Source organism: Oncorhynchus mykiss, chromosome 1, assembly GCF_013265735.2.
Source record: "Oncorhynchus mykiss isolate Arlee chromosome 1, USDA_OmykA_1.1, whole genome shotgun sequence".
NCBI lineage: Eukaryota > Metazoa > Chordata > Actinopteri > Salmoniformes > Salmonidae > Oncorhynchus > Oncorhynchus mykiss.
In genome coordinates, this window is record NC_048565.1 from 47,366,648 (window position 1) to 47,382,510 (window position 15,863).

A 15,863-nucleotide genomic window follows, 5' to 3' on the forward strand; every position below is an offset into this window, starting at 1 on the left:
TTTTGATGTCTTCACTATTATTCTACAATGTAGAAAAACCCTGGAATAAGTAGGTGTATCCAAACTTTTGACAGGTACTGTACATACATATACAATTGCATATACAGTTGATTTTCAGGACAAACTTAAAATTAATGATCAAGGAAAACAAAATCTATATGTGAATATTCTAAGTTATTATATTTCATGAATCACTTATATTTGCTTCATTGTGGGGAAAATACTACATTTACAAGAGTGCATTAGTTTAACCCTCAAGTTGACCCTAAAGCCTTCAAAATAAAGCAAAACAAATTGAATGGTCGATGGAAATAAAATTGGCTATTCTAAGCACAAAGGTTAAAAGAGTATTTGAACATTATTTCCAGAGAAAAGTTATATATTTTTTGGTATCTGGAAGTGTGACATGTCAAATTAAATGAAACACATTCTACGACTGACTGTAATTTCTTTGAATTGCACTGAATTCAATTATACTTCCTGTCACGCTAACTCAAATTCTACATCCTGTGGGGTGTGGCCAATTCAATTAGAATTTCAGCTCATGAGTTGAATGGGAGTCAATTCCAAAATTCTGAATTGAACACAACCCTGGCATACAGTATGTTATTGTGGAAGTAAATATATAGGCAGTCATTATTTCTGATAGTGTGGATAGGTGAATAGATTGTTGTTGTAGAGGTGAGTGATGACACAATCATTTTGGTGAAGGGGTTATTAAGCACTTTTTTCCCCCTTCGCCCTTTCCCTCTTGTTCCCTCTCCCCTACAGGTGCCAGATGTGAGGAGTGTGCCCCAGGTTACTATGGAAACCCCCATGAGAACGGCGGGCAGTGCCAACCCTGCCAGTGCAACAACAACATTGACATGCTGGATCAGGAGTCCTGTAATGTCAGAACGGGTGAATGTCTCAAATGTCTCTATCACACCGAGGGTCAGGGCTGCCACGGCTGCAAGCTGGGTTACTATGGAGATGCCCTCACACAAAACTGCAGAAGTGAGTAAAAAAAGTTCACTTTCTTTCTGTTATGTGTTTGTCGTATCAATGTGAGGTGAAGTCGTTGTCATTGTCCAATTGCTAACCTGCTAGCAACATCTCTTCTCTCCCTCAGAGTGTGTTTGTAACCACCTGGGCACCAATCCAGCCACGTGCCCGGTGGTGGGTGACTGCCACTGTGATCTGGGCAGCGGGCAGTGCCAGTGTCTACCGAATGTGGTGGGTCAGCACTGTGACCAGTGTGCCCCCGACACCTGGAACATGGCCAGCAAGACGGGCTGCGACGCCTGCGACTGTGACCCCAACCACTCATTTGGGACTTCCTGCAATGAGGTGGGTTCTCACACGACCACACCCATCTTCTGTTGGGTCCTGAAGGTCACATTTCTAGTATTTATGCATGTATTTTGTCCACAGCTGAGTGGCCAATGCTCCTGTAAGCCTGGCTTTGGGGGTAAAACGTGTCGGGAGTGCAGAGAGCTGTTCTGGGGAGAACCTGAAGTGAAATGCAACGGTGAGTTGGCACATCTCAATCAGAAGCATTGCAGTTATTCGTGCTGACACCACACTGACTAAATTTACATCTTGACACACACTGAGGTGTATGTGTGCGCGTGTGTGCATGTCTATGTGCATTTGTGTGTGAGAAAGCTCCAACCCGACAATTTTAAATTGCAACACACGCAAAGGAGGCCTTTAGTGTTAATGACTACGGTATCACAGGCAGCCACATTCCCCTAGCTTCGTATCATGGGAATGTGTAGGAGTTTCAGCTATGGTGGAGAAACTCACTGCATCCTCTCCTTACTGTGGGAGCCAATATTAAGGCCAGATGTGCTCTCTCACCCGGCGGCTGTGTTTCTATGACAAACAGGCGGGGGGGGGGGTCTGTCTAAGCCTCCCAATATCCCGGCGGTGCCCCACAATGCACCTTTGTTCTGATGGGGTGTCCTGTTGGAGGGACGGCTGTCCAACACAGTGACTGCTGCTGAAAACAAAGGAATCTTTGTCACAGAGTATAAATCAATGGAGCAGAGCAGCCTGCTGAATTATCCACTGAAGGACACATGAATTGGCTTCTGATGTAGGCTAGTCCCTTGAGTCGAAATGTGCAGTCACTGTTTGAAGTGTCCACTGTGGTAGTTGAATCTACTTCAAACTTTTATATACATTGTTGACAATGAAATTAGAAAGTGATTATCAAACCAAAAGTGATCGAACCAAAAGGTGTAGAGATAACTTTGATGGCTTTAACATAGGACTTAAACAATGAACTTCTCGGGCAGGCTGTGTAACAGTGTTGGTTCAGTCCCTCTCCTTGCCCCAACCTGGGATTGAACAGGGACCCTATTAACACATCAACAACTGCCCCCCACGAAGCACCGAAGCCCCCCACGAAGCACCGAAGCCCCCCACGAAGCTGCGGCCCTTACAGAGAAAGTGAAACAAATACTTCAAGGTCTCAGAGCGTGTGACGTCAACGATTGAAACGCTACTAGCGCACACCGCTAACTAGCTAATCATTTCACACCAGTTACACTCACCCCCCTTTGACCTACTCTTTCTCCGCAGCAACCCCAGCAGCTGGGCAGAGCACAACTGAGTGATCCTGGTAAACAAATCAAAAATCAAAATAAAATGTATTTGTCACATACACATGGTTAGCAGATGTTAATGCGAGTGTAGCGAAATGCTTGTGCTTCTAGTTCCGACAATGCAGTAATAACCAACGAGTAATCTAACCTAACAATTCCAAAACTACTACCTTATACACACAAGTGTAAAGGGATAAAGAATATGTACATAAAGATATGAATGAGTGATGGTACAGAACGGCATAGGCAAGATGCAGTAGATGGTATCGAGTACAGTACATACATATGAGATGAGTAATGTAGGGTATATAAACATAAAGTGGCATAGTTTAAAGTGGCTAGTGATACATGTATTACATAAAGATGCAGTAGATGATATAGAGTACAGTATATACATATACATATGAGATGAATAATGTAGGGTATTTTAAACATTATATTAAGTAGCATTATTTAAAGTGACTAGTGATATATTTGACATCAATTCCCATTATTAAAGTGGCAGGAGTTGAGTCAGTGTGTTGGCAGCAGCCACTCAATGTTAGTGGTGGCTGTTTAACAGTCTGATGGCCTTGAGATAGAAGCTGTTTTTCAGTCTCTCGGTCCCTGCTTTGATGCAACTGTACTGACCTCGCCTTCTGGATGATAGCGGGGTGAACAGGCAGTGGCTCGGGTGGTTGTTGTCCTTGATGATCTTTATGGCCTTCCTGTGACATCGGGTGGTGTAGGTGTCCTGGAGGGCAGGTAGTTTGCCCCCGGTGATGCGTTGTGCAGACCTCACTACCCTCTGGAGAGCCTTACGGTTGTGGGCGGAGCAGTTGTCGTACCAGGCGGTGATACAGCCCGACAGGATGCTCTCGATTGTGCATCTGTAAAAGTTTGTGAGTGCTTTTGGTGACAAGCTGAATTTCTTCAGCCTCCTGAGGTTGAAGAGGCGCTGCTGCACCTTCTTCACAATGCTGTCTGTGTGGGTGGACCAATTCAGTTTGTCTGTGATGTGTACGCCGAGGAACTTAAAACTGACTACCCTCTCCACTACTGTCCCATCGATGTGGATAGGGGGGGTGCTCCCTCTGCTGTTTCCTGAAGTCCACAATCATCTCCTTTGTTTTGTTGATGTCTATGTCAGACCACCTCATATTGATTTCCCCCCAATCCGGAGCAGCCCAACAGCTAAACATAACATAAAACTAGCTTCAAATGGTGCAGTTTGTTAGTATGTTATAAATGTGGAGTGTGACGTTGCACAGTTCTCCATCCCGCCATTTGTGTGGCTTTTGCAGTGATTTGAAGGCAGTTTGCTTCCTGCAAAACCTACATACACTTCCGTAGGAGCCATGTCCACTGCGCCTTGTACATCAAAGCCTTGTCCCAAACAGTGTGTGTGTGTGTGTGTGTGTGTGTGTGTGTGTGTGTGTGTGTGTGTGTGTGTGTGTGTTGGCCCATGATGAAAGACTGCTCCAACTGTAGACCATTGAAGGTGTCGTTTACAACCATCTCTGCCCCCCTCCACCCCTAGGCCTAGGCAGAGGAATAGAAGCCATATGGGGGATCCATGTCACAAAAAATGCTGGAAATGCCCTCCCTTGCCTGCACACAATCATCTTATCTGTGCTGTAACGTACAACATGCTGTGTAGAAATGAAAGAAAAGAGGCACGTTTAGGTATTTCAACATAGATTCTGGAAATTGTTTATTGAAAAGTGAGGTGAAGGATTTTCTCAGAAAACTTAGTTGTGAATTGCCATGGACCTCGCCATATTATCACGATACTTAGGTGCCGATACGATATATATTGCGATTCTCACGATTCTATGTATTGCGATTCGATACTGCGTATGGCTCACTATGTGTCTGCTGCAGAGACGAGAGAGCACGAGTAAACAGGTTTTGATCCGTCATGGAAACAAAAGTGCTGAAAACATGTCGGCTCACTATTTAAAAAGATCTTACAGGCGTTTTGGAGCAGGTACAGCCGATTAGCTACTTGGCATTAGCATTAGTAGCATTAGTAGCATTTGTCTCCCCTGAATGAGTCATTAGTTACACTAAATGGAACAAAACTTTTTTTTGTGGGGGGGTCTCTAAATACTGCTAAATTAACCATTCTCCTATTTGTTTAAAATGCAGTGGTAAATATGTTTTACAGTGGTAAATATGAAAATAAAAGCTTCCAAATCAAACTAACATCCTGACCGCTCTCTCGCGGTTTAAACCATTTAGTTCTATGTGTCTGCACAAACCGTCTCCCTGCTCATGTTGCTGTCCACTCAGTAGTGCTAAATTTCAGCCTCAGCTGAGCTCCTTGAAACACTTAGATTTTAATTTTGCACGTGCTCATTTTCGTCATTTATTTGAGACACGTCCTTGATAAAAAAAATAACTAATGCCTTTATTCCAATGCATTCGATTTATCTGAATTTTTTTCTAGCAATATTTGTTTTCTTTCATGGATCAGCTGATGACGGTTGCCAATGTCACTAGACAAGTAGCCTATAGCTAGACACCAGTGTGCATCCAATCTATCCAACATGAATGACAGTAGGCCTATAGTTGAGTCTCACTTATAAGCATTTGATTTTGCAATGGCATAGGCCTACATGACTTTGGACTTATGTACCCATGAGAACTGTTTTCACGGCAAAACAATGACATTTTACATATAGTTATACTTACAGTGCATTTTTCAAGATCGCGAAGAAGTAAAACATTTTTATTGTATTTTTTTTTACATTTACCCTTTATTTAACTAGGCAAGTCAGTTAAGAACAAATTCTTATTTACAATGACGGCCTACCGGGAAACAGTAGGTTAACTGCCTTGTTCAGGAGCAGAATGACAGATTTTTACCTTGTCAGCTCCGGGATTCGATCCAGCAACCTTTGGTTACTAGCCCAATGCTCTAACCACTCTAACCAATGCTCACACCACTAATTCAATTGTTAAATGCTTAATAATTACAAATAACGGTCATATATGTAATTAATGTCACAAAATAAATGTTGTGTTTTATGTCACAATCTGTGAAGACTCAAAGCATTCAACGAACGGCAATCAGAGTTTACCCACCTATTTTTCTACCACCGTCACTGGTTACCGGGAGGCCTGTTTGAAGTTCATACTAATAGGCCTACACATTGTAGCCTAGTCTAGTAAATTGACTGTATGTGTTAGGATAACAATCCCATTTCCCCCCGGACAGTTTCAGACCCATTTCAGGTGTCCTGACTTTTCAGGCTACAAAAAAGGTAACATTTTTGTCAGCAAGACGCATCAATTAACGTAGGCCTAATCAATGGCAATCGCCGAATGTCATTAGGCACTTTTTTGGGGTGTTTTGTAAACAGATGTTTATTTCCATTCATCAAATGAGTGTTCATGGATTGCAGTGTTTGGATTATGTTGGAGTGGACAAACATGCACAGGTAGCCTACTTTATGTGATTTGTTTGAGCATCAGGGGAAAGCATCGTGACTGGTTGTGTTCATGTTCATGCCACATTCAAAGGTCATTCATTTTTACCGTTAAATTACGTCTTTGTTATTAGACCCATAAAAAAATGTAAATAGAGACCCCTGAATGTCAGGTTGTCCATGTAGGGTTGTTTGCAGAGTCTGTAGGGTGGCCCTTTTGTTCTCCACATGCTCCACACTGAGGCTTTGAAGTGGGCAAACATCTCCCTCTTTCTCCATTCCTCTTCCACCCTTTCTCTATCCCACCCTATTCACTCAGCCAGCCCCGCCTAAAGGTTACGACAAGCTTCACTCTGTTGATCTACGTGTGTGCACATGGATGGAATGGGATTTTTGGAGTAGCGGACACCTTTTGGTAGCATGATCCCATTCACAAGAGGGTGATGGGATTATTTTAAAATTTTTGTGTTTTCATTTTGTGAAAATATGGAAGAGTAGCCTTCCCTTGCTAGTAGAAGCTAGCTGGCAGCAGGCTTTAGCCTAGCTAAATACATACACTTCATGACAAAGTATGAGGACACCTGCTCGTCGAACATCTCATTCCAAAATTATTGGCATTCATATGGAGTTGGTCACCCCTTTGCTGTTTTAACAGCCTCCGCTCTTCTGGGAAGGCTTTCCACTAGATTTTGAAACATTGCTTCCATTCAGCCACAAGAGCATTAGTGTGGTTGAGCACTGATGTTGGGCATTTAGGCCTGGCTCGCAGTCTGCGTTCCAATTCATCCCAAAGGTGTTTGATGGGGTTGAGGTCAGGGCCCTGTGCGGGGCAGTCAAGTTCTTCCACACCGATTTCGACACAACCATTTCTGTATGGACCTTGCTTTGTGCACGGGGGCATTGTCATGCTGAAACAGGAAAGGGCCTTCCCCAAACTGTTGCCACAAAGTTGGAAGCACATAATCTTCTAGAATGTCATTGGATGCTATAGCGTTAAGATTTCCCTTCACTGGAACTAAACGGCCAGGTCCGAACCATGAAAAACAGGCCTAGACCATTATTTTCCCTCCTTTAGAGTTGGCACGATGCATTTGGGCAGGTAGCGTTCTACTGGCATCTGCCAAACCCAGATTTGTCTGTCCGACTGCCTGATGGTGAAGCGTGATTTATCACTCCAGAGAATGCGTTTCCACTGCTCCAGAGTCCAATGGCGGCAAGCTTTACACTACTACAGCCAACGTTTGGCATTGCACATGGTGATCTTAGGCTTGTGTGTGGCTGCCATGGAAACCCATTTTATGAAGCTCCCAACAATTGTTATTGTGCTGACGTTGCTTCCGGAGGCAGTTTTGCAAACGGGGACTGATGGTTTCTACGCGCTACACGCTTCAGTACTCGGCGGTTCCGTTCTGTGGCCCATCACTTCGCGGCTGAGCCGCTGTTGCTTCTAGACGTTTCCACTTCTTAATAATAGCACTGACAGTTGACCGGGGCAGCTTTAGCAGGGCAGAAATTTGACGAACTGACTTGTTGGAAAGGTGTCATCCTGGAGGAGGAAATTATTGTCCAGAAACTAACAAAAGTGGCACTGACCCAATGACAAAGACAGTGAATATACACTACAGTTCAAAAGTTTGGGGTTACTTAGAAATCTCTTTGTTTGTTCATTAAAATCACATCAAATTGATCAGAAATACAGTGTAGACATTGTTAATATTGTAAATGACTATTGCAGCTGGAAACGGCTGATTTTTTATGGAATATCTAGATAGGCATACAGAGGCCCATTATCAGCAACCATCACTCCTGTGTTCCAATGGCATGTTGCTAGCTAATCGAAATGTATAATTTTAAAAGGCTAATTGATGCAATAAAGAAGCAATAAAACTGGCCTTCTTTAGACTAGTTGAGTATCTGGAGCATCAGCATTTGTGGTTTTGATTACAGGCTCAAAATGGCCAGAAACAAATTATTTTCTTCTGAAACTCATCGGTCTATTATTGTACTGAGAAATGAAGGCTATTCCATGCAAGAAATTGCCAAGTAACTGTCTCTAACCAGAATAGAAAGAGGAGTGGGAGGCCCCGGTGCACAACTGAGGAAGAGGACAAGTGCATTAGAGTGTCTAGTTTGAGAAACAGACACCTCACAAGTCCTCAACTGGCAGGTTGAGTACCCTCAAAACACCAGTCTCAACGTCAACAGTGAAGAGGTGACTTCTAGGCAGAAGATGCTGGCCTTCTAGGCAGAGTTGCAAAGATAAAGCCATATCTCTTCCAGCATCTTCATTTTTTTCTGCATCTCACAAATGTTCTTCTTTGTGATCCGAACACAAACTTACATTTGTCTGTCCATAACACATTTTTCCAATCTTCCTATGTGCGCAGTGTCTGTGTTCTTTTGCCCATCTTAATCTTTTCTTTTTATTGGCCAGTCTGAGATAGGGCTTTTTCTTTGCAACTCTGCCTCGAAGGCCAGCAATTCCTAATGTTAAGGTAAGGTTGGAAAGGAGAACGCTGATTTGAGAGCAGTCCTATCAGTATCAACACACGCCTCAACGACGCACTTAGCGAACGTTCTCTCTGCGTGGTGTTTTGGGAAACGAATGTTTCATCTTCTGCCGTTATAGGAAAGATGCATCGTTAAAACACTTGTAAGCCTAACCAGACCACTCGCACACGTGTCTGCATGTTGATTTTGTTCACCCACACCATACGCGATCAGGAAATGCAGGCTGAAATATCAAAATGAACTCTGAACCAACTATATTAACTTGGGGACAGGAGATGTAAGCATGTAAGTTCCATCGCTATTGGCCCAGATCAAGGAACCAAGCGACAACAATGCCTCGACGGCTGCGTAAGGAATGAAACTGCGTGTCTCAATTTTCAGGTAGTAAAAAATCACGTCGACAGCTGGAGCGAATTACAAGGAGCCGCCCCTTTTTGTGACGAAAAACGACATTGCAACACTCCAAATCTTGCTTCTGCGTAAAGCTTGTAGTAAGCTTAAAGTCACCAGGGTAATGTAGTTGGCTGTAGTTCATTGATCTTTGGCTCCCCAGAACTTAAGTAGACTACATCTAAACTATGTGAAATTCAAAACTAGGTGAAGTCAAAACATCACCTGGCTACTCTTAACTCACCCAGAAAGACATAGGCTTACCAGTAGATTTAAAAATGGAAGCTATGGCAAGGCATATTAGTATCTACCATTAATTAACAGGGATATTACAATTTGAATTCTAATGGGAAAAGTCTCAAATATAATTAGACGAGTTAGGATAGCTAGTCCACATTTAAGAGGTGCTTACAACAGGATGCTAACCATGCTGAACACCACCAAACATAGCAGTAACATGTGAATATAAACCCATAAAGGTTCAATCCCATAAAGCGACAGGAGCTCCCTTCCTTTCCCGAGTGGCACACTTTAAAATGAGATTAAGAGGATCCCAATAGACTAAATGTGTTCATGAGTTGACCTGACGAGGCAGATGCGTCCTTCGAAGAGGTAGCGAGAGAGAGGAGGGCTGCTAAGAAGCACTTCCCTGGCTTTGTAAGACCGCTGTGTAGGCTGTTGTCCCCTTGTTATGGGATGTCACCAAGCTGTTTGAAATGTCTCCCTCCCATTCAGGACCTTTGGCAGGTGACTGACTGATCAGGATCAGGATGGAACAAAATGCTCATGTGGACAAAGTGATGTTTTGTGAGTTGAGTTATGCATAAAAAATTGTAGTAACTGGTTTCCTGTTGCCTTGCAGCATGTGACTGTGACCCGCGAGGCATTGCCGAGCAGCAGTGCCACAAGGCCAACGGTCACTGCGTGTGCGTGGAGGGCGTGTCTGGTCCCCGCTGTGACGTCTGCACCCGTGGCTACACTGGCACCTTCCCCTACTGCGAACGCTGCCATCAGTGCTTCGCCGACTGGGACCTGGTCGTGGGTCAGCTGACCAATCAGACCCACAGGCTGGTCAACAAGGTGAACACCATCAAGGCCAGCGGCATCACCGGACCCTATAAACACACCATAGATAACATGGAGCAGAGCGCCGGGGCCATAAGAACTATCCTGGCCCAGAACCCGGCTACACAGCCACTGTCAGAGATACAGCAGCTACTGGAGCAGGCCACGTAAGTGGGGTCAAAATGGGTCAATGACAATATTCATGAATGGCAAAAAAAATTGTAGCCTCATCAAAACCAATTATGTACTGTATTATTTCTTTGTGATATATTTATGTTCTTAAGAGATCTAATGGAAAAGATGAGCAACAAGCTGAACCTCACTGAGGAGGCGCTGGCCCAGGTATCATCTGATGACAACAGCACCAACACCAAACTGGACTCACTCAAAGAGGACACCCAGAAGCTGGATCGCACTGTCAAGGATCTGCTGGACCAAGTGGAGCTCATCAAGAACACTGACATTCGGGGTAAGGGTACATGTTGAGGATTGTGATATAGAAGAAATATACAATGTCAATCTCCATTATACTGACATTCAACATTGTTTTTGTAATGACAGGAGCGACAGACAGTGTCACCAAGTACTACCAGCAGTCTCTGGCTGCAGATGCTCGCGCCAACGCCTCAACTAGCGGCCCAGGCAACCCTGTGGAGAGCTCTGCCATTTTACGGCAAGCCACAGAGGACAAGATGAATGACACCAGGGAGGAGTTCCACAGGAGGCAGGAAGAACACGCCAAGAGACTGGATGACCTGGCAGGACAACTGGAGACACTGGACCTATCAGAACTCAACGTGAAGGTAAGTCCAAGCAAGGCCATATCTGAGGCCTGACACTGGCTTAACAGAGGTGGGACTGAGTTTGACACAGATGGGACTCAATCTGATCCCAGTTTGCGAGATAAAACCACCAAAAAGAAGACATTCAATCAAAGCTTTCTTTATGTGGGTCAGGAAGAATGTTAGGTTTACTTAAAAGATAACCACGATCTTGCATCCAAGTTGAACTCTTCTCACTCTACTGGTCCTTTCTCTGCAGACGTGTGGCAGCCCAGCTGATGCGTCATGTGTGGACTCTCCGTGTGGGGGGTTGAGCTGTGTGGACTTCGAGGGGAACAGGAGGTGCGGTGGCGAAGGGTGCGGCGGTCTGGTCACCCTGGCCAATAACGCCTGGCAGAAGGCCAAGGACTTTGACCAGGAGATCCTCACGGCCATGGAGGAAGTGGACAAGCTCGCCAAAATGGTGAGACTCTGTCTTTAAATTCAAATGAACCAACTCTCTTTAGACGAGAAATACCCCCCACTACGTCTCCTCTGGTTCCTAACCTGCATGTGTGTGATCAGGTGTCGGAGGCCAAGGTGAAGGCGGATGAGGCTAAGCTGAGTGCCCAGAACGTGCTGCTGAAGACCAACGGTACCAAGCAGCGTGTGGACCAGAGCAACGAGGAGCTGCGCAGCCTCATCCGACAGATCAGAGACTTCCTCACACGTATGTGTACTCCTCCAATCAACTTCCACTTAGCCCTCGTACTTTAACTCCTACATTTGTTTACTACCCCGTTATTTAACGGTACAATCTGCAGCTGTTCAATAGCCATTTCAATTAAATGTTTTACTTTAATTTCACCCATTTGATTCTAGAAGAATGTAACTTAGAAATGTCTCATGAGCTTAGTCCCCCCATCGTAACCCTTGTCTCTCCTGTGGCGCCCCCTAGAGGATGCAGCGGACCTGGAGAGCATTGAGGCAGTGGCCAACGAGGTGCTGGCCATGCAGATGCCCACCACACCAGCCCAGCTCCAAACCCTGACAGACGAGATCAGGGAGAGAGTAGGAGACCTAGCCCACGTGGAGACCATCCTTAACCAGAGCTCCGACGACATCCAGAGAGCTGAGAGCCTACTGGAGCAGGCACGCAGAGTCAGGTAACACACACATACACCTCTAGATCATCCTTGAACAGAGCGCAGAAGATGAGGCAAGTGTGCAAAGCCAGGTACTCCACACATATACACACTGTTATGCTTGGTGTGCTTCTTATTTTCCCCCTCTGTGTGTGTGTGTGTGTGTGTGTGTGTGTGTGTGTGTGTGTGTGTGTGTGTGTGTGTGTGTGTGTGTGTGTGTGTGTGTGTGTCCCACAGTAAAGAGGCGACAAACGTGAGGGACACAGCAGAGATGGTGAAGCAGGTTCTGGAGGAGGCTGAGCGTGCCCAGAGCGCAGCGGCCAAGGCCATCAAACAGGCCACCACTGACATCAAAGGCACCAATGACCTCCTGACCTCAGTAAGTCAACATCCTCCACTTTACTGCACACAGTGAGTTTGAACTTTTGGGACTAATCCATTGGTTCCATTCTACTGGGGAAACTAAATAAAGCGCAGTTCAAATATTTGAAAGTATCTTGCTTGACAGCTAATACGGTAAAGACGAAGAAATTAACCCTGTTCCCGTCTTTACATCTTGGAACAGGTGGAGTCGGAGACAGTGGACTCTGAGTACAAGCTGAACAACGCCACCCAGAGGCTGCTGCGGTTAGAGCGCGACGTCACGCTGCTCAGAGAGAAGACACTGAACACCTCACTCAGCTCTGAACAAACTGAAAAAGACACAGAGAGCATCAACAAAGTGGCTGAGCAGGTCAAAAAGGTGTGTGTGATCCACTCCGTGTTATATTGGGACAAATGTGAGAGTTTGTGGTTCATTTTCAGGCCTCGTCCGTCTTAAAATAAATTGCAGACCTTGTATATGACTGTGTGTGTGTGTGTGTACAGGACCTGGATTCGGAGCTGAAGGATAAGTACAGCACCGTGGAGGACCTGATCACACAGAAGGCCGGGGGCGTGGCCAATGCCAAGAAGAGGGCGGAGCTTCTACAGCAGGAAGCCAAAGACCTGCTGCTACAGGCCAGTGACAAGCTGCAGCTGCTGAAAGGTACATATGCATACTCCTATACACACACACATCAAGAACAGCTTGGAAAGGGCCTTGCATGTAGTGTATGTACAATCACAACCTAAAACACACACCCTTGGGGTCCAATCATGACATGTCCTCACAACACGTTGAGGCATTATCACAAACTCTACACTTTTAAACCTTTATTTAACAAGGCTAGTTAGTCGGTTAAGAACAAATTCTTATTTACATTCTTATTTATTCTTAATTCGCCCTATGGGACTCCCAATCGCGGCTGGTTGTGATACAGCCTGGAAACGAACCAGCACTGAGATGCAGTGCTTTAGACCACTGCGCCACTCGGGAGCCAATGGTGCCTGCTTAGTGGATATACAATATAAACATGATCACTTTATTAATACCTATGAGCTCTCCATATCCTGTTGACTCACTTTTTCCACTGCAGAGTTGAACATAAAATGACGCAGTCCCTGAAAACATTCTCTTCTCAGGTGTGCCTATTCACTGTGTGAAATTCCACATGTTCTGATTATAAAACCGGTGTGTGGAGGGATACTACACATCTTGTTCCTTGATTGACGGTAGCATGACTCTCTTTTTTTGGTTCCCACTTAGATTTAGAGAAGTCGTATGAGGACAACCAGAAGACTTTGGAAGACAAGGCCAACCAGTTGGTGGATCTGGAGAAGTCCATCAAAGAGCTTCTGCAGGAGATCAGTCACAAAGTCACTGTCTACAGCACCTGTCTGTTTTAAACACAACCTCCAGTCCGGGGTTTTGGTCCCACAAGCCAAAATTAATGGCAATCAAGGATATGGGAATTTGAAACCAGAAGCCATTTAAAGACATGCTCCTTAACTTTAGCGACTACTTAGTATTTTTTAAACCTCCCGCTTTGGGCTGGATGTGTCAATGTGTAGTTCATAAGTGCATAATCTATGAGCAGAATTACTGTCTTACCTAAACTAGCCACGAAATCCCTAGTTTGAAAGCTGTGCGGCACCATTTTCCCAAAATGTTCTCCCACTTGGGCCAGCCCCCTAGTCATTTGAGTTCAACCAATGAGCTTCAGTCCCTCGCCATATGATTGACAGCTCTTTTGTTTTATTTGTTTTTTATTTTTCATTTTATTTAAATCATAGATTGACAGCTAGCAAGATGCACATGTTGCACCCACAACAGAGCAGAGAGCAAGCAATGACGTGGTGCACATATCTAAACATATGTGAGGTAGTACACAATCTTCAGTGTCCACCTTTGGCTCATGGGCACTACTTTCAGAACTACAGGATAAAGTATACAAAAGTACTGGAGAATCTATATATTACTGACACTTGCCCCTTTAGACTGGACACTCAGTCACACTCCCTGGTTTCATAATTTAAAATGGAAAATGTTGGTTTACTTTTGTACTGTGTGAAAGTAAAACAACTGGCATTTGTGTGGAAAAAGCAGGGGATGAAAAAGTAGAAACATGTTTCTATTCGTAGGAAACAAGGAGAAAGGATAAGTTAAAATTTGAATCCTGCCAATGAGTTTGCCAGCCAAGTTACAGCAGCCATCATTGCCTATACAAAGAGACATGAACCACCCACAAACGTTACAACTACCTTGTGTGGTAGTACTACTAGCATATGTGAGATTGTTATGGTTTAGAATCACAGCTTTTAGGCACATTTCTCAGTGCTTACTGATGTTTGGAATATGAAAAACATCCTAACAATTTGAAATAAAAAGGAACATGTGCATTGTTCTGAAATGTTTCCAAAGAAATGCCCCTCCAGTTTAAACATAATTGAACTTAATAATTGTTCTTAAGCATGTAAACCAAAGTTTAGAGGGCTGAAAGCGTGACTGTAAAGGTTTGACCTAACTTTTTACCATGAGACTGCAATGATTTTATTCCTCCAAACTTTTGTATTGGATTATCTGGTACATTTGATTGCAACATTGTATGAGTCAATTGGTTACTTTCAAAGTTTTATCTAGACCAAAATCTAGACCACAACTAAATAGATGTTTAATTAAAAAACTGCCCATTGAAATCCCATTAAATATTTGTTATATCTCTTCAATCTACTGAAAAGCTTTATATTTTTGGGTGTCTCGACAAGTACTGAGTTATTTTTGACATATGTGCTATTTATGTGCCTCTCTACTTAACTGTAGAGTACCTGTTCGGCTAAGACGGAGCTGTGTGTGTGTGAGAGGGAGCAGCTGGCACCTGTGTTCTCCACTAGAAGTCTGAGGCCCTCAGAGTGACCCTGGGAGGCAGCCACATGCAGAGTGGACATCCTGTGTACACTAAGCATTAGATCCAATGCCTAGATCTGGAACACAAGAGACATTTAGCTTTCACAGTACTCACAGTTTTTTTTTTATCTCTTTTCTTTTGTTGTATATTGGTCTTGCTTCTTTTTGAAAGGCACTTTAAATACAATGCATTATTATTATTAGACTGCCCTTAATCTATGGAAGACCTATATTTTCAAGGAAATGCATCCATCCCGTCATTCCTGGGAGAAATCAGGTCTATGAGGTTTGAATTGGTGAATACATGAATTGGTGATAGCATTTTACTTAAATCATAAATTGATTATTCAATCACACATGAGTGGGGTGGAGAGTGGGGTAAGTTGAGCACAAGGGGTGAGTTGAGCGCCACCCTTGTTTCTAGGAAACCATACACAACATTTATAATTTGACCAAATATTTAGAAAGAGGTCATCATTTCATGGAGTGTGTGAAGGAAGAAGCCACATGGAAAAAGTGGTAAGCAAGTTAGGGCAGAATAACTGATTTTCACCAAGTCAAATGAATTAAAAGTGTTTCAAACAGTACAACGTGTTTGTTAGGTGTTAAGCCGGTGTTAAAATATGCTTAAAAAATTTAAAAGACAAAAAAGCAATTATGATTGTGTTAAAATATGTTTGGGAAATAAAGATAGACTGTTTTAAAAAGTTACCCACTGGGCA

General features: G+C 43.9%; 1 protein-coding gene across 1 annotated transcript in view; it reads left to right on the forward strand.

Annotated features, from left to right (window-relative positions):
- LOC110524092 (laminin subunit beta-1) overlaps nt 1–14,963 on the forward strand; it is a 41,445-nt gene extending 26,482 nt beyond the window's left edge. Inside the window, exons 21-33 of the mRNA XM_021603425.2 lie at nt 772–996; nt 1,112–1,329; nt 1,414–1,510; nt 9,768–10,137; nt 10,255–10,439; nt 10,532–10,773; nt 11,012–11,215; nt 11,317–11,461; nt 11,690–11,897; nt 12,114–12,255; nt 12,442–12,618; nt 12,744–12,903; nt 13,504–14,963. Coding sequence (XP_021459100.1) covers nt 772–996; nt 1,112–1,329; nt 1,414–1,510; nt 9,768–10,137; nt 10,255–10,439; nt 10,532–10,773; nt 11,012–11,215; nt 11,317–11,461; nt 11,690–11,897; nt 12,114–12,255; nt 12,442–12,618; nt 12,744–12,903; nt 13,504–13,643 — 2,513 coding nt within the window. The 3' untranslated portion in view covers nt 13,644–14,963. The remainder of the gene's footprint in view (nt 1–771; nt 997–1,111; nt 1,330–1,413; nt 1,511–9,767; nt 10,138–10,254; nt 10,440–10,531; nt 10,774–11,011; nt 11,216–11,316; nt 11,462–11,689; nt 11,898–12,113; nt 12,256–12,441; nt 12,619–12,743; nt 12,904–13,503) is intronic.
- The last annotated feature ends 900 nt before the right edge of the window (nt 14,964–15,863 follow it).